Raw genomic sequence first — 18,096 nt, forward strand, 5'->3', positions numbered from 1 at the left:
GTCACATAGGCACCTAGGCACTGGGCCCTCTTCTTGCTTCAGGGTCTGTTCAGTAAGTTTTGCCTGTTAAGTGTAGGATTGCACAACAGGGAACCAGAATAAACTGAAGGGAGCGCTGCCCCCACCCCTCCTGCGCGCATAGTGGAACAGATAAGGAAGTACAGAGGGAAGCCGTGTTCACTCAGCAGGTACAACAGGAAAAATGCATGTTCCATTGCATCCCAACCCAGGTGGCATTCAGGGTGCTGGTGGCTTGGGACTTGGATAACTGAGGTTGTAGAACCTGCCCATCCTGGGTGACCCAAGAAAGAAGACTTCCATGGAGTACCTCCCCAAGCAGATCCCAGTGCCAGGGGCCCCAGGAACGAGCCTTCTCAGGGATGGCCCCTCTCCTCTGGGGCAGCTTGGAGAGAAGAATGGGCTCTCATCATTAGAACTTCGGGGCATAGCGAAGGCCAGCTCCTTAGGAGGAAGTGAAAGACTGACTGTTCTCCTGAAGGTTGTGGGATGTGTAGGTGAGATTATGGTGGTTGATTATTTGGGTTGCTTTGGGTTTATTCCGTGTTTTTAGTCTTCATTACTGTATTGAGTTTTGGAAACTTCTTGGAGTTGATGGGAGCAGCATTGAAGCAAAGAGGGGAGAAGAAAGAGAAGGTAACGATGATGGAAGAGAAGGAGAAGGAAGGACAGATATAAACTCATGGGGTTTATATTTAGAACTTTGAATAAATTTATAAATTTATATTTAGCAATTTGAAGGGCCCAATCAAAAAGCTTCATAGTCAACCCCTGGTGTTGCAGCTTACAGGATCTAGGAGCAGCTGGTCAGAAGGAATCTTTAAAAGCAAATTCCGAATTAAGCCTCAGCCTCAGGCTCTCAGGTCCAACTGAGATGGTCAGCTCTGTTTGTTCCGATGCAAATTGCTTTACACACCTATAACTGAAACCTACCCCTCTTTTAATGAGTCCGATGCCTGTTGAACTGTTTACAAGAGCCGGGTGCTGTGGCATTTCATCACAAGGTCTATGCCCAAAGCAGCAAGTTCTGTTTCAATATTCATATTTTAATTCTGTGTTAGGATGTGGAACAAGAGAAGCACAAAACTCACCAACTTGAGAAGCTTTTGTTTTTTAACTTAAAGGGGGAAAAAAGTGGTCTATTCCTACCAACTCAACCCTCTTAGCTTAACCCTGTGGTACTCCAAAGCCCATTATACTTGATATTCGCTCAGCTCTATTTGCATCCTTCCCTGACAGGTTGACCTCTGGCTTTCAATCGTGGTGACGCTTTGTCTTTATCCTTCCTCTTTTTCAAAGAGTGACTCATACAGTTACTTGTCAGAATCTTTCTTTATTGTTCTCCAAGATAACATCTACCCAGCACAGGTGCAGAAAATGTTTGATGTTCCAGGCTCAGCACTTTATTCTGAAGAGTAATGTTTTCAGCAGTGTGCACGTGTGTTTTAGTTCGTGTAAGGGGAAAACCAGATCTATAAACTCCATTTACACTTAACACTGAGTTTCGTGTGTGGGTGGATGCCAAAAACGGTGCCGTACCTTTTGAAGGCACCCCTCTGTCCCCAGAGCACCACCATCACCGCTGTTATTTTTTTTCCCATGGGAAGAACTTGTGTATTTTGAACGTCGTAACTTTGGTATCGCCTGTAGCCTGACGTAAGAAAGTTAGCCACTCAGGAGCACAGTTTTGAGATGTACAAAACCAGCTTGACTTGTCAAGTTGCTCCCAATGGGGAGAGAAGAACCCTTCTGGCAAAGTCACTGCCACTTTAGAAGTTGGGATACTGACGCTGAAAGATCGGAGTGGAATCTTTGGGGAAGTTGCATGCCTGAGGCTAAAACGGCCTTAAGTCCCATGGTTTCTAGCTAAGAGCAGAAATTTGGGTTGGGTTGGTGATCAGGAAGAAGAACAGCTACAGCACCTCTTAGTGATTGTGTTCCATCTCCACTTGGATTTTACATTTATTTTTATTTATATTTTAATGGTAATTTAGGTGGTTATGTGTTTAGTGTCATTTTATTGTAAACCGCCCAGAGTCCCCCATTGGGGGAGATGGGCAGTGATATAAATTTAATTAATTAATACATACATACATACATACAATAGGGGATTCAAGAAGCACCTTGCAGAATGTTTAACTTCCAGTTAGAGTTTTCCAAACCTAAAAAATGTAAGTTTGGGCTGGGTTAGTACTGTCACGTCATGTTCACTGTTTCAGTGTGCACTGTACATCGTAACGTTTCCCATGCCATGGCGCTGACACGTGTTTCTGTTTGGGAGGGAGCTGCTCTGAGACCTTGGGCCAAGCTCTGTATCTGTGTTCATTTCAATGGAATGTGTTTGGGTTATGTGCTCTGCTCAAGGTCTTTTCCCGCGGACCATCAGAAGCCGTTGGGAGCACCTGGGATTGTGAGCCTGGGAAGATTCTACGGGGGGAGGGATCTCGTTTGTACCGAGGGTTTTTTAGTTTGCATTTGGCGCGCTTTCATCATTCTCAGCTTTCTCTGTGATCCTGCATACTATTCTTTAATAAATATCAGATATCTTTGCATTCCTGCTCATGAGTCTGAGAGTGTTTTAGAATAGGCATTCGTTACAGATGTGGGAACCCAACCATTCTGATTTATGAAAGGTGGTTTATCACTTGGCACAGGGATCAGCAGTCTGTTTGGCTGCCAGGGTGTGGCAGCAGGAAGTTGGCCTCTGTAAAATCTTACATATAATCTGGGCATCCGAAAAGAGAGAAAGGAACAGAGCAACCACCAAGCGTGGAATCTTGACCGTTTGTGAAATTTGCAAAGTTGCAGCTATAAACAGATCTCTGGTGAAGGTTGACAGTTTTGCAAGATTTGTGGCCCTGTTTTGGAAAGGGTTCCTCCACTAAGGGTTTTAGCTGTACTGTACAAGGAATCTTAATTAACTAATCTGTGTTGCTTTCACTGGCCAATTTCTCAAAGTAAAATAGGCATAGAATTAGCCCCAAAGGGGCATATTTTATTTTTATATATGGCACATTTTGGAGCTCACCTTCTGTAGCAAAAGTTCTATTAATAATGATTCAAATCTGCTAACCAGTTTAATTACAGCACTCTTGGTGATTAAACAGGCTTTACACAGAGTAGTATAGCCAACTCACTGATGTTAGTGTCACAGCTTCATTTTGCACACGTTCTCTGCCGGAAGAACACGTGCTGGAACACAAACGGTGTCTTTGGACGGACTCCAGTGTTTGTGGGGCATTCCCTAGTACAGTGTTTCTCGACCTTGGCCACTTTAAGATGTCCGGACTTCAACTCCCAGAATTCCCCAGCCATCTTAAAGTGGCCAAAGTTAAGAAACACGGCCTTGGTTCTTTTGGTTTTCTATTTGGCCTGCCAATTAGCACTTTCTCCCAATTGCAACTCTGCAAAAATGCCACCAAGGGTTAGCTATAGCCTGTCCATCCAGTTGTCTTGCCAGTTGTGTTTAGTAATGAGGAACGAAAGCGGGGAGGGAAGGACCTGGTCTTTCCAAGGTACAAGTTCTTCACTGCATGGTATTCACCTGGAAGCAAATTATGCTCACCGTAGATGACAAAAGAAACAACTTTTCTATTTGTTTTAGCCTACTAAGCAGGAATGTAGCCTGGTTTAGTTAGTGCTTGCTGCCCCTTCCATCCTATTATAGAAATCCTCTGCTCCAGTTCTGCAGTTTGGCATTTGCAGGTGATTACTTTTGCAGATGCGCACTCCACACTGTTTGGAGAGTAGATTATTTTCAACCTGAATTATGCTCAGATTAAAGTCGTCCATGTTCCTTTTGCAGTGCTGGTTGATGATGCAGTATCTCACCATCCCACCTGGTGTGTAGTTACCATTTCTTTTCCATGGCTAAGTCAGCCCTCATACCAGTGTTTCTCAACCTTGGCAACTTTAAGACATGTGGACTTCAACTCCCAGAATTCCCCAGCCAGTAAGGAATTCTGGGAGTTGAAGTCCACATGTCATAAAGTTGCCAAGGTTGAGAAGCACTGCCTTATGCCAATGTCCTGTTTTTGCATGGAGGATGATACGCTTTCCTGTCCTAAGAGGGTCTGATTTAAAATGCTGCATATTTTAAAATTATTACGATTTGAATAACGACATTTTTCAACAGGACTACATCACTAGCAGAGAAACAAAGATAATAGTAATTAGACAGTGAAGGGGAAAAAAACCTAAATATGTTGTAGTGGTTAAAATAAAGGTGAGCAAAAAGGGGGGAAACTAATGAATAGAAAAAGGATCCATATAGTAATTTTAAATGACTATTAAAATTAATATAATCCTTAAGCTTATCATTAATCCTACACCATATAGCAATATCTTCCCCTATATTAGAACACTTTTCAAAAACAGATAAGAAACTCATATCCTGGATGTGTTCCCTAAAATCAGGAGGATAAGTTTCTTTCCATTTCTGTAAAATTATCTTCTTCGCTGTACCCCAGGTTCAGCTGAGCTGAAGCTATTCATACAATGACACATTCTGTGTTTAAGGAACTTAGTGCAATAACACATGGAGAATCTTAGCTATAATATTTCTTCCCCAAATAGTGTCAGCATATGTAGTGATTTAAATGAAGACTGTCGCTGCACAAGACCAAGATCTGTACAGATCCTCATTCTGATTGTGTGTGTGTAGCTGTACCAGTAAACACAACTTCAGGGACTGTGAATAAGCTCTTTAAACAACCTGGACAAGTGCAGGGTCCAGTCCATAGACAAGATGAGTCAGGAGATGTCAACCTTCCAAGGTAGGCCAAACTTGGAACCCAAAGACACAAGTTAATACTACAGTACTTTTATTATAAAGATATACTGTAATAACAGAGGCTTGCAAGTCTGACTGTGCTTCCCCCTCCCTCCCTGTATCTTCATGAGGACTAGAGAGGGTCAAGTCTGAGTCACTTTTTAAAATTTCATTTCTGTCCCAGATTCAAATTTCTTTTATCTGACCATTGTCTTGGTTGCAGCTCTTCCTCCGTTCCTCAAGGTTATACCTTCTTCCCGCTACGTACATCAGGGCTAGAATCCCATTTTCACTCCTCCCATCTTGATATGGGAAGATAATCCTGCAAGATTATTCCTTCCCCGGATCCTGAAGCGATGCGCTCAGGAGAAGCATGACCGCACGCTCCCAAGAACATCATTTGCTACGTTTAGTTGCTCTTACACTAGTTTTCATTTGATGGCAGCTCTTAAGTCGAGGATCTCTTTTAACCTCACTCAAACTTCCAGGCTTAGTTTATCCCTGAGGTTTATCCCTGAGGTTTACTCTGCTTTTGTACTTAGTGTTGCACTCACGGCAGCTAAACATAAAAACCAAATACCAAACATTACAATTCAGGAACGTAAATGAAAACTGTAAATTAGCTATTAAATGTTTGGGAAAGAGAGGGACCTTGGTTGTCTTTCTAAAGGCAGGTCAGGGAGCAGTGGAGAGACAAAATCCCAAAATAGCTAAGGTGTTGGACCCTGGTTGGCGAGAACTTGATCCTAATCCATCCATGGAAGCTCATGGGGCGACTTTGGGCCAGTCAATGTTGTACATGCAGTGTCTCTCTCTCTGTTGGCCCAGGAGAGTCGTCATGAGAAGGGAGAAAGAAGGGAGGTTGCTCCCTTGTAAGCCACTTTGAACTTCTGGAGAAAAAGTAGGGACACATTCCACAGGCTGGGGAAACTTCTTGTATCTGGAAGATGGATGAACCTCTAGCAGTTGGGATCAGGAAGATCCCCCCTGTACTTCTGAGCCTTCCAGGCAGATTCATAAGGAGAGAGGTGGTCATCCAGATCCTTCCTGTGCTTTGGGGCCAGTGTTTCTGCCAACGGTTTAGAAAGTGTTGATTTCTAAGTCTGGTTCCCCTGAAGGTTGGTGGGTCCATAAAGGAAATAACACCGTTCTCCATTCTCTTAAAGCAACAGCAGAAGCAAGAATCAGATTGGCCTAAAATAAAAGCAGAAGTCCCGATTTGGCCTTCTAACTACGTAGATGTTTTGCGTTTTTGAATTAAAACAAGAAACTAAGAAAATCTCCATTGAGTAATTATAGTTGGGAACCTGCCCTTTAAACAGCATTTGCAGTCGTTTGAAAAGTTCTGTTTATTTAAAAGCCAGTGGAAAAAGTGGCAAAGGCAGGGGAGGTTGCTGGCTCTTCTGAGATGGGTGTCAGCGTTCCCCAATCCAGCACCCTTGGGATTACAGCTCCCAGAATTCCTGGCTAGCATGGGCAATTCTGGCAGTTACAGCAGCAAAGCACCTGGGGTGCCACGTTGGGGTGTATGAATTGTCTCCCCAAGGATAATCTGATTGGAGACACTGCATCTTTAAATATTTTCCTATTGCAAGTTGTCAGATTTTGATGCTTTTTTCTTCTTCTAGACTATGCTGTCTGTTTTACAGATTTCTCTCTTTGAACTGGGAGAGATTAAGTGTACTGTTAATGGGGCTAAAGGCATTTCGTTTAAAAATTAGAGGACTTTTTTTTCCCCTTCCCCTTATGCATTTCTCTTCGCATCCGTGACTTCCTGTTATTTCCACTTCTTTGCCACCCGTTGGAACGTAAAAATAAAAGGGAAATTTCTGAGGGAGATTAGTTTTTGCTGTTGGGTTTGAGAGGAGATTTTGGGGTGTGGCGGAGGAGGGAAAAAGTTTAGAAAAAAAAGTTAGCAAATATTTTGCCCTCTGAAGCAAAACAATCTAAAAATCTCCATGGGTTGCTCACTATTTTCTTAGGCTGCTCTCAGCTTCCAGCATACACCTGCCATTCCCCAAAAGAATGCATGATATAATCTTTAGATGATTCAAAAGGAGAAGTTGGAATAAATTTGCCACCCAGTAGCGCCTAAAGGTTATTTTTAAAAAATCATCCATTTGTAGGCAAAACGAATGAGGCATCTCAATAGCCAACATAGGATCAGATGGGCAGCATGGAGATTTAATAAATAAAAGAAATAAATTTTGCAAAGGGTCATGGCTCCAAAGGGCTGCAGTGTTAAAGTGTCTTCATTTCTTCCAACCTCCAAATTATTCTCTAATTTTATATGGAATAAAGCCCCTTTGCCCCACCACTAAGGGGTGTTTCTGTCATTTCCAAATGATCCATTGGGGGTTGAATTTCAGAAGCAACTCCACCCCATCGTCTTTTCAAAAGCAAAAAACCAGGCATTGGGGAGAATTCCAGCTAGACCAGAAGGATGCTCCCTGATATCCAATGTTAAGATGCGCAGGACGAGCATTGTAATTAGGAGAGGAATATCAGAGGGCGAAATTTGCAAGTTAGGCTGTAATGTGGGAAAGCACAAATGAACTTTGGTGAACCCATCCCTTCTCTCATTCAGCCGTCAGGAAGAGTTCCCACGTTCCCCCCCCCTTTTTCCTAGCTGTTATGCTTTGCTGCCTACAGTAACAAACTATGACTAACATTAATTATGGTTAGTTCCACTGACAGCACATTTGGAAGGCTGAGGCCTTGCTGCGGTTGCACCCACAAAACCACATCACTGATTTTTGGAAATTATGCTCAGAGGAGGTTCAGAGGCGCGAGGCCAAGGTGCACTGTCTTCCTCCTTGTTTCCAATGTTCTGGTGGGGGGTGTCCTTAATTTATATTTATATTTCTTTTTGCATATTTACGTATATTTCTTTTTGCTTCCCAGGCTAAGACATCAAGCCCACAAGGAGCTTTACGCCTACAAACAGGTGTGCATGAACTTTCTTTCTCTTGTCAAAGCAATTTACAGGAAATTCTTGTTGGTTGCGGTAGTTACGTTCTATAAAATCGCTGCAAACGCTGAATTAGCCGATACTGAACAGTTGCTCCTAGGAAAGTACAGGGTTCAGTTTCTCCAGCAGCAGGATTTTTTGTCAACCGATCAATGCATTAACTTGTTTTTTGTGTGTTTCTGTTTAAAGGCACCTTGTTTAATATATACATTTCTTACAAATAAAGAAAGTCCTGAAAAAGAAATTCAACAAAGATGAAGCATTTAATCTTAAAAGATAAAAGATGAATAAAATATTTTTTATTTAAAAGGATTCTACTTTTGATGGCCATTTTAATCAATGGGATCACTGAAGGAAGGCCGACATGCGCAGAATGGCAATTCAAAATTTTTGCCGCTCTGTGCATGTCCGCAAATAACTGTAAACACATTGCAAGTACTGATTTGGAGGTTGCAAATAAATTTTAGCAAGTAGAAGAATTTGCAAATACGGAACCCGCAAATAAGGAGGGCTGACTGTATTCTTCCTTGTTTCTCTGCCTTCTCAGTCCCTCCTATTCACCAAGACAAGACAGTCCCCGGAGTATGAAATCTTGCTAGAGAAATGAGTACCCCATGGAAAGGGGGGGCTCTCTGTCGCTTGACGTCTGCAAGCAGTGGTTGAGCTGACATCTGCCAGGGATGATTTTGTGGGATTCTTGTTCTGGGTGGGGGGTTGGACTAGATGGTCTCAAGTAATCCTTCCAATTCTGGGGTTCTGTATGCTGACTTCCTCTCTGTTGAAAGTGTTCTTTGGTTAACCTGATGCTTTGGCAGAACTCTTTGAGAACATGCCTTAGATGAACCACAGGGTGCTCATCAGTGGTTCTTCATTAAACTAGGTGATTAAGTATCACATCACAGAGCTTAACATTCTAGAATCAGAATTAAAAAATGATCTAGATGTGCTAGGAAAGCGGATTGAACGTATTAGAAGGAAATTTAGTAGACGCAGAAGCAAAGTTCCTCATGTAGAAGAAGAAATCAGATTGGATGGGGAATATCACATGAGAGAGGCTCTACTTCCTCTTCATTGGATGGGTTTGAGCAGAGGCTAGATCAGGGTTTCTCAACCTTGGCAACTTTAAGATGGGTGGACTTCAACTCCCAGAATTCCCTGGGAGTCCATGCTGGCGGGGGAATTCTGGGAGTTGAAGTCCACCCATCTTAAAGTTGCCAAGGTTGAGAAATGGTGGGCTAGATAGTCATCTGTCTGGGAGGGTTGAATCTGGAGACTTGCACAGAGCAGGAGGTTGAACTCTGGGGCCCCAAGGGCCCCTTCCAACTCAGTGGTACTGTTATGAGGCAGATCTAGGTCACCAAAAAAGCCTGCAAGGTTTTGGATACTTCCAAACTCTTTCCCCAAGCCAGATGGAGATGAGTGCAAAAGGGCAGGGGGGCTGAGGCTAACGTTTTGCATTTTGTGGAATTAAAGAGGAAGCTGAGGGTGTCTTATGGAAGGTTACATCAGGTAGCACCAGGGATCTTCACTAAGGCTGCTGACTGAAGAAATAAGCAGAATAAAAGGCATTTAGGATGTTACTGACATCATGCCCTGTATAGGACTAGATGGCTTTCCAAGAACGCATCAATCAAGAGTCAGTCAGAGTCCATTGGAGTTGGGCAGCTATTACTGATTTGAATACATTGATCAATCATGTTTGCCCAGTTAATTATCACAGTATGGTCTGTTTCTTGGCACTGCCCTTTTGTCCTGAAGGCATATTGGAGGAAGCTGAGCGCCTGAGCATAATCAGAGTGTATTTACTCCTCCAGTAAGTAATTGCACCTGGAATTAGGGAAGGAGAAGGAGCAGGGTGAGAGACTATGGAGCTCAAGAGAGTCCCTGCTTTTTGGGCAGAAGCTCTCAGGTGAGTTTCCTGCCTGGCATCTCCTCTGAAGTGAGGCGGAGAATGCTCAGGTAGTAAGATTGATTTCACTTTCCATCATCTCTAGATCCAGGGGCTTCCACCCAAGGTATCTTCCTCAATAGGTGCAATCCATTGACAAAGGATGGTGTTGTCAGAATCCCAGCTAGTTTGTTGCTTCTGCTGATTCCCCTAGGTATTTCTTTACTAACTTTAGACCAGTGTTTCTCAACCTTAGCGACTTTAAGAGGTGTGGACTTCAACTCCCAGAATTCTGGGAGTTGATGTCCACACCTCTTAAAGTCGCCAAGGTTGAGAAACACTGCTTTAGACGCTACCCAACTCCCTCTTGACTCTAGGCGGCCTGTAATGTAGATTTAAAACAATAAAATGCATACTGTAGCAAAAGCAGATGTCTTGAAAAGCAACGTAGAAATTGTTTCCTTGTTTTTAAATGCTTTTACCAATTCGTAAACCACCCAGTGTCACTGTTGCTGGGAGTTAGGTAGCAGGTAAATTTAATCATCAAATCTTTATCATCATCATCATCATTGGTTGTTTGAATGCAGTGAGGGTGAAGGCTGTACAGATCTCAAGGGGAATATCACTCTGGAGGGCAGGCACTGTGGTAGAGAAGGCCTGCTTCCTAGCTCCCATCAGATGGCATTGCTTAATCAATGGGGCCCTCAGCATGCCAACCCTGCCAGATCATATAGGATGGGCAGAAACTATGAGGGACAGATGGTCACTCAGGTAGCCAGGCCCTGTGCCATAAACTCTCAACAGGCAGGAGGAGCATGGATCTAATCAATAGGTGGCTGGGTTAACCAACATGAGCACCTTGTCTCCCTCCTCAGCAGTTACCTTGTCCCAGGTGACAAGACAGACAAGACCTTACTTCTGTCACCTTGACAGGACCTGCCCAGGCAGAGTCCAACTCCAAGTGAATATGAAGGAATTTATCTGCCAGATGCCAAAAATATTCCTCATAGTGGCCTTCCAGATGATCCTGTGGCTCATCTCTCCCCAGCAAGGAATGAGTCACTTTAAAGAGGACCACTGGATGTCTGTCTGCATTTCCCTTGTACATGGAACAACCAGGGAGTTCTAAATGAGGGAGCAATGTCCATTTGCGGCCAGATTCTAGTTGTTAAAATGTCCTTCATTAGGATTTCAACTCCCAGAATTCCCCAGCCCAACATGGCCATTGCTGAGAATTCTGGGAGTTGGTCCAAGCATCTGGAGGTAGCCCTCCTGGTTGGGGAAAGCTTATTTTAAAAAATCAGAAAATTCTGTGTTTGTATTCTTTGTTTGTCTCTGTTTTGCAATGATAAAATTCCTCTGTCAACCCGTTATCGTTATTTTCAGGTTATCCTAAAGGAAAAGGTCAAAGAACTCAATTTACACGAGGTAAGCTGGTCTCTCAGTTGCTTAAACTACCAGTACCATTGGTTAAGATCTCAGCATTTTCTTATGAGTCAAGCTCCACCTCCACTGCCCCATGCAAATCTTCACTGTCATTTAGCCTTGATGACAAACTGCATTTGGAGCTCAGTTCCCATGGCCTTTGGGATTTGCTCACTGGGAATGCAGATCTGGAGGGTCCAGGTGGGAAAGGATAGGTGAGCAGGTGACAGCAACTTGAGTCCTCTTGAAAAAACTAAGTAGGGTGGACTTGGTTAGTATTTACATGGGAGACCCCTAGAAAATTCCAGGTCTAGAAGAAAGCCAATTGCAAGCCCCTAGTGAATTACTGCCCAGAGAACCACATGGACACATCCGTGAACACGCCTGGAATGGGGCTTAATCAAAGGAGACTTTAGGTTTAGCTTATCACGATTTGTTGTCACCTAGCTGGACTTGGCTCACCTTGGAAAAGCTAAGCAGGGTTGAATCTGAGGAATGCTCAGACAGGAAACTCATTAGTAAAGTCCAGAGTTGGAAACAAGACTGGGAAGTTGAAAGAAGTTGAGGTTTTTCCCGAGAAGACAGTGACTAAACCATGTTCTTGCCAAGAAAACTCCATGGGTGTTTATGTAGTTGAGCTCAGTTATAGCCTGGTTTTCCGTTTTACTCGAAACCCATAGCAGTCCAAAGAAATACTTTAAGAAGTAGGATTAAGAATCTGAGAAAACTACCAGTAAGTTTTTTTTAAAAAAAACAGTAAATAATAAAATGGCAAGATGTTCTTCCTCAAAAGCTGGGGGGAACCCAACTGCCTTCACTCTAGTGCTAAAAATGTAATTTTAGTGGATTTACCCAAGCTTTCGGATCGAAGTCATGTTATACACAGGAGGTGTTTTCATTGGATCTGAAAAAGAAAGCAAGTTTCCTCAAAGGGATGTCTTTTTATAGGCACAGGGAGAATTTCCCCTGAAGGCAACTTATTGGAACTTCCCAGAAAATTCCCCTCAGATATTTTGTTACATCCCCCATCCCTTCTTGTCTCATTTCTGTGCTCCTGACATTCCCCTGCAAACTCTGGTTGTCTCTAGAATCACAGAAAGAAAAGATAGTCCTTAAAAAGCAAGCTGACAAAGAAGAAGCATCTTCTACAATGCAGCTAGAGCTGGGAATCCTAATTCTGGGTTGGGTTGGGTTGGGTTGGGTTGGGTTGGGTTGGGTTGGGTTGGGTTGGGTTGGGTTGGGTTGGGTTGGGTTGGGTTGGATTGGATTGGATTGGATTGGATTGGATTGGATTGGATTGGAAGAAAGTTGACAACTGTAGTTGGTGTCCAAATATACAGCTGCTCTAGCAAGGCATTCCTGCTTTGATTGCTTCTTAGAGTCTTTCAAAAAAATCAGTGATGCAGTTTTTATTAACTGCAAGGGAATGCATCAGATTCAGATGAGTCCCAGAAATAGAAGTGAAGATAATTCAGATCTTTGCTCTGGATTTGGACCACTGCAAAACTGGGGGTGGGGGGAAGGGATTGCAAACATCTCAGAGGACAGACTCAAGTTTCAAAAGGGTCTTCATGGACTTGAATATTGGGCCCCATCCAACAAAATTATGTTCATGGCAAACAATGTAGGATGTGCACTTTGGCAAGACCAAAAAAACTGCCCAGGTACAAGATAGGTGGCACCTGGCTCAGCAGTAGAACTTGTGAAAACGGTCTGGGTGTCCTGGTAGAGTGCAGATTAGGCATGAGCCAACAGCGTGCTGCAGCAGCCAAAAGAGCCAAGGCAATCTTGGGCTGCATCAGCAGAGGTATAACACCACCCTTGAAATACTGTGTCCAGTTTTGCTTGTCACAGTACAAAGAGGATGCTGAGCCATTGCAAAGTGTACAGAGAAAGCCACAAAGATAGTGAAGGGCTTGGAGGCTGAAGGAAGGTTAAAAGAGCCGGGTCCGTTTGACCTAAAGAGGAGGAGGAGACATGACAGCAGTCTTCCAATTCTTGAAAAGCTGCCATGAGGACAAGAGTGTGGATTCATTCACCCCCGTGCCCAGGGGTAGAACGAGAACCTGTGGGCAGAGATTACAGAGGGAGATCCAAACTCAAAATGGGGAGGCATTTTCGGGCCATAAGAGCTATAAAGCAGTGGAACGGCCTGCCTCCTGGAAGTCATGGATTCTCCCTCCCTCACTGAAGGTTTTTGAGCTGAAGGTCGAACAGCCGTTTGTCTGGGATGGTCTGAGGATCCCTGCCCTGGCCAGGGGATCAACTAGAACAGGGTTCCTCAACTTTGGCAACTCTAAGCTGTGCGGACTTCAGCTCCCAGAATTCCCAGCCAGGTTTGCAAGGTTGAGGAACCCTGCACTGGAAGACCTCGAAGTTCCCTTCCATCCCCAGGATTTTATGAAAACTGCACTCATGAGTTGCATCTCAGGAATTTGCAATGCAGGAGGGACGCTGTTGGGAAAGCTGCTTTCTCAGAAACCTGGGTGGACAGAAGGATGAGAATATGGGGTTTTCTTTCAGCTTGGGGGAACCTAGCGATTAGCAGCAGCTCAGGGCTAGCACTGCAGAATTGGCACGTGCTGCATTTTATGGTGTGCCTCTGCTCCTTCTCGGCGAACATTTCTCCCTCCTCTGTAGTAGCTCTTGTAATTTTGCTCTGAGTTCAGCCACTTAATCACTGCCTTCACTTTGCAAACGAAGGAAGGACGTTTATAACTGCCCCCTTCCAGATTTTAAAGGAGCATAGTTTAATTGGACGTTGACATCAGTAACATTTGGCAGGCTTGGTTCCGTGATAAAGTCTAGCTTCTGTGCAAACACTGTCCCGTTTTACCAAAGTCATCTCTCTCAAGTCAGATTTGATTGTGGAGAAATGTAGCTTTCTTGGGAAAAAAATATGGAAATGGTTTGCCATTGCCTTCTTTCAGATGTTTTCATGACTTCCCAACCTCGCCTACAACCCTGAGATTTCCCATCCAATTAATAACCAGGTCTGGCTCTGATTAGCTTCCAAACTCAGACAAAATCAGTCCTTATTTTAGCTGCGTTGGGCACCTTGCCTTGTCCTTTCAGATGTCCGAATACGTCTGCTGCAAATGCAGGATATTCTGTATGTGTGTGCCCAGCTGATAGTTCATTGACTTTTTTAAACTTTTATTCTCCTTTGCTTCTTTTTCAGATCTGTGCTGTTTGTTTAGAAGAATTCAGGCCCAAAGATGAGCTGGGAATATGTCCATGCAAACATGCGTTCCATAGGAAGTAAGCCCTGATCTGCTAGGAGAATGAAAGGGAAATGCCCACACAGGTGTCTCCTGAAAGGCTGGGGGTTGCCCATTTGCACAATACATAGAGCCATCTAGGCAGAGGGTGGCAACACTTTATTTTCTCACTTGTCAATCATGTAGCAGCCAAGTACAGGTAGTCCTCGCTTAACAACCACAATTGGGACCAGAGTTTCAGTTGCTAAGCAATGTGGTTGTTAAACAAATCCAACCCAACTCTATGACCATTTTTGCAGTGGTCATTAAGCAAATCACCACAGTCATTACGCAAATCACTTGGTCCTTAAGCGAACCATGTAGTCTTTAAGCAAATTATGCAGTTTCCCCATTGATTTTGCTTGCCAGAAGCCAGCTGGGAAAGTTGAAAATGGTGATCACGTGACCGTGGGACACTGTGATGGTCATAAATGAGAACTGGTCGCCAAGCACTCGAATTGTGATCACATGACCACAGGGAGGCTGTGACGGTCATAAATGTGAGGACCGGTCATAAGTTGGGTTTAACATTGTCTTAACTCCAAACCATCGCTAAATGGATGGTTGTTAAGCAAGGATTACCTGTATACATATATCTCCTATTTCCACGGGCAATGAGGAGGGCAGGAAGGGGTGACAAAATGTGAAAGCGTCTCTCTCCGTTATTCCTTCTTTGCCTCACTCCTGCAACCCGCCAGGCTAAACTAACTCTTCCAAAATTGTCCAGCGTGCCCTTTTACCAATTCATCCCTCAGTTCATCAGAAAGGCCTTCCTGAAATTGCTCAGTCCAGGCAAAACTCTGTCCCATGTCTGTCTCTAGCATACCGCTGGGTTGCTCTGGTTGTGATATCTGTGGCAACTTTCCAATGAAAGGGGGGGTTTCTCTCGCCCCACAGATGCCTCATTAAATGGCTGGAGGTGCGGAAAGTGTGCCCCCTCTGCAACATGGCCGTCCTGCAGCTGGCCCAGCTCCACAGCAAGCCGGATCACCCCGGCCCCCCGCAGGAACCCCTGCCCGGGACAGCAAACATCGTATAGCTTCCCGCCAGCTGCGCCCTGCTCCTCCCGGACAGACTCCACCGACTCCTGCAGAGACTCGCCAACCTCTGGGCCTGCTGCTCACAGCCTCGGAGGATCTTCCAGGATCCCCTTTATCTCATGAAAAACGCCCGGGAGGCCCCTGAGGAAGAGGGGTGGATGCTCCAGCTAGGGACACACCAAGAAAGGCCAGAGCAGCCCCGACGCAGGGAAGTGAGCGAGACTCCAGTTTTGTTTTTCTCTTACCTTTTTTTCTTTTTATAAATGCACTTTACCAAGAGACACGAGTAGAGGAGGCGAGCCGCCTGCCTTGGATTTGGATCAGGTAGTCAGCAAAGGAGAGAGAGAGTCTCCAAAGCCAAGATGGGAGACACGGTGGGGAGCAAGCCGGGCACCATGCAAGAGCCAAGGGGGCATCTCCATATGGACAGGATGCCCGTGGCGAAAGTGCCCTTTGATTCCAGCGCCTGGGGGTCAGCTTTTACCAAATGGTTTGTGGGTCCCAGCGCTGAACAGGGACAAGGGAATCGTGGTGAGCCAGGATGGGAAAACCTTTCAGGCAGCCCACGGAATGGCACTGCAGTTCGCGCGGCCTCTGGACCGGTGAAGGAATACCTCTAGATCTTGGAGCCCGTGCCTTCCAGATGGTGCGTGAGGAGCCAAGCTTGTGAAAAACGAGGGGGGGCTGCCAAACTGTGACCTGGGGGGCCTTGCACACCCACTTGAGCCTCAGAAAGGGATTCCTCAATGGCTGCTGAAAAGGGAAGGAGGGAGAAATAGGTTCCCGCCAATGCCGGCAACTTAAGGAGAAGTCAAAGGAACGGATGAGGTCCCGTCCAGCTGAAAAATTCCCTGAATGTGACCATGACGGACAACAGTCGACAGCATCTCTCTCGTTCCCCAAATGTGAATCCCTTTCGAATCATTTGCCAGCGCAGAAGTGCGTCCATGAAACTCGAGTGGATTTGATTTTCTTTCTCAAATGTTAACTGAGACACCTTTGGGCCCTGAACTGGGTGTCTAACACAGTGTTTCTCAACCTTGGCAGCTTGAAGGTGTGTGGACTTCAACTCCCAGAATTCCCCAGCCAGCTTTGCAAAAGCTGGCTGGGGAATTCTGGGAGTTGAAGTCCACACACCTTCAAGCTGCCAAGGTTGAGAAACACTGGTCTAACAAGTTTGGCAAGAGTTATGGGCAGATTTTGGTGGTGGGACTCATTGGGAAGAGAGCGAAGGTCGTAAAAAGTCTTTCCAGCCCAGCCTTATGTTGCGTACGCTGGCCAACCAAGATGAAAAATAAATGAATCAGTGAAAGGTGGTGAGATTGTGAAAGCACCGATGTCTTGCCTGAAATGTCATGTGATTTGCCAAGACTCATGCTCCCTTCTCATGCAAAATGGCCCAGGTCTTGTGGGGCTTCAGCAATGATTTTATTTGAATGGTGAGAAGGGAACTGTGGTGGGCCTCCATGCCAGCTTCTGCCCTTGCACCTATGTCCCCAACCTGGTGACCACCTGGTGTGTGGGACTGCACCTATTTCTCCCAGAATTCCCGGCTAGCCTGGCCATTTTAAACTGAGAATTCTGGGAACAGCAGCCACCAAACATCTGGAGGGCAGCTGAAGAAGGCAGGCTACGGAAATGGAACACTTCCTTTCCCAATTCGTATTTCTTTTTGCTCACCAAAATCTGGACTTTGTGAAAATAGTTTATCAAGCCATGTAGCTCATGTTCAAATGTAGAAGTTCCATCAGATTTATGCACTCTTTTTCCCATTTCTTTCCATTAGAAGGTCAGTCAGAACAGATGATGGAGAACTGGCCTTCTGTAGTGAATCTGCCTTCCTGAAAATGCTTGCTTGCATTAGAAAGAGCGAGTTTCTAGCCCTCATTGTTTCCAAGAAAACTTGGATGCTGGAATCCATGGTCAGTATGGTGCATTTCATACAACTGAGGCAGGAAGCTACCCCCAACTTTGATCCCCCTATTTGTGGGGAGGTGTTATTATCTGTCACTAGTTTCAAATTGTTCAAAGGACACAAGGAAGGGATTCCTTATCCAGTATTACAACCATGAGTGTAAGTTTTTCCAACATTGGCACAGACTGTCCCTTCAACCCCTCCAACAGGAGGATAACTTTCTGATCTTTGGCACGAATTTCATGGTGGCGATAACAGCTTAGGCGTATGATTTCCCTTAACCATTTTAGAACATCCAAGTCCAGTCTTAAAAGGTAAAGGTAAAGGTTTCCCTTGACGTAAAGTCCAGTCGTGTCCGACTCTAGGGGGCGGTGCTCATCTCCGTTTCAAAGCCTTGGAGCCGGCGTTGTCATAGACACTTCCGGGTCATGTGGCCAGCATGACGACTCGGAACGCCGTTACCTTCCCGCCGAAGCGGTACCTATTGATCTACTCACATTTGCATGTTTTCGAACTGCTAGGTGAGCAGGAGCTGGGACTAGCAACGGGAGCTCACCCCGCTGCGCGGTTTCGAACCGCCGACCTTCCGATCGGCAGCTCAGCGGTTTAACCCGCAGCGCCACCGCGTCCCTAAGTCCAGTCTTACCCCTTCTGTTTTCCCCCTCTGGCATCATTTTGTAAATTGTGTGACTCTGGAGAGTTTATGAACCTTAGGGATCCACCTGGATTCATAGACGCATTTGTACACTAAAAATATAAAATTCTGCAGCAGAATTTTTTTTAAACAAAAAAGGACAAAGAAAACAGT

General features: G+C 44.9%; 1 protein-coding gene across 3 annotated transcripts in view; it reads left to right on the forward strand.

Moving 5' to 3' along the window:
* The window catches only part of RNF24 (ring finger protein 24), a 145,329-nt gene that overhangs the window by 39,135 nt on the left and 88,098 nt on the right, over positions 1-18,096 (forward strand). For 2 of the 3 annotated variants that reach the window (XM_063310345.1, XM_063310344.1), the window contains exons 3-6: positions 7,694-7,736; positions 11,035-11,076; positions 14,255-14,334; positions 15,231-16,426. In XM_063310345.1, coding sequence (XP_063166415.1) covers positions 7,694-7,736; positions 11,035-11,076; positions 14,255-14,334; positions 15,231-15,372 — 307 coding nt within the window. In that variant the 3' untranslated portion in view covers positions 15,373-16,426. Of the gene's footprint in view, positions 1-7,693; positions 7,737-11,034; positions 11,077-14,254; positions 14,335-15,230; positions 16,427-18,096 lie in introns of those variants that run through there. The other variant, XR_010068418.1, reaches the window with a different exon arrangement.

Source organism: Candoia aspera, chromosome 8 (genome assembly GCF_035149785.1).
Source record: "Candoia aspera isolate rCanAsp1 chromosome 8, rCanAsp1.hap2, whole genome shotgun sequence".
Lineage (NCBI taxonomy): Eukaryota > Metazoa > Chordata > Lepidosauria > Squamata > Boidae > Candoia > Candoia aspera.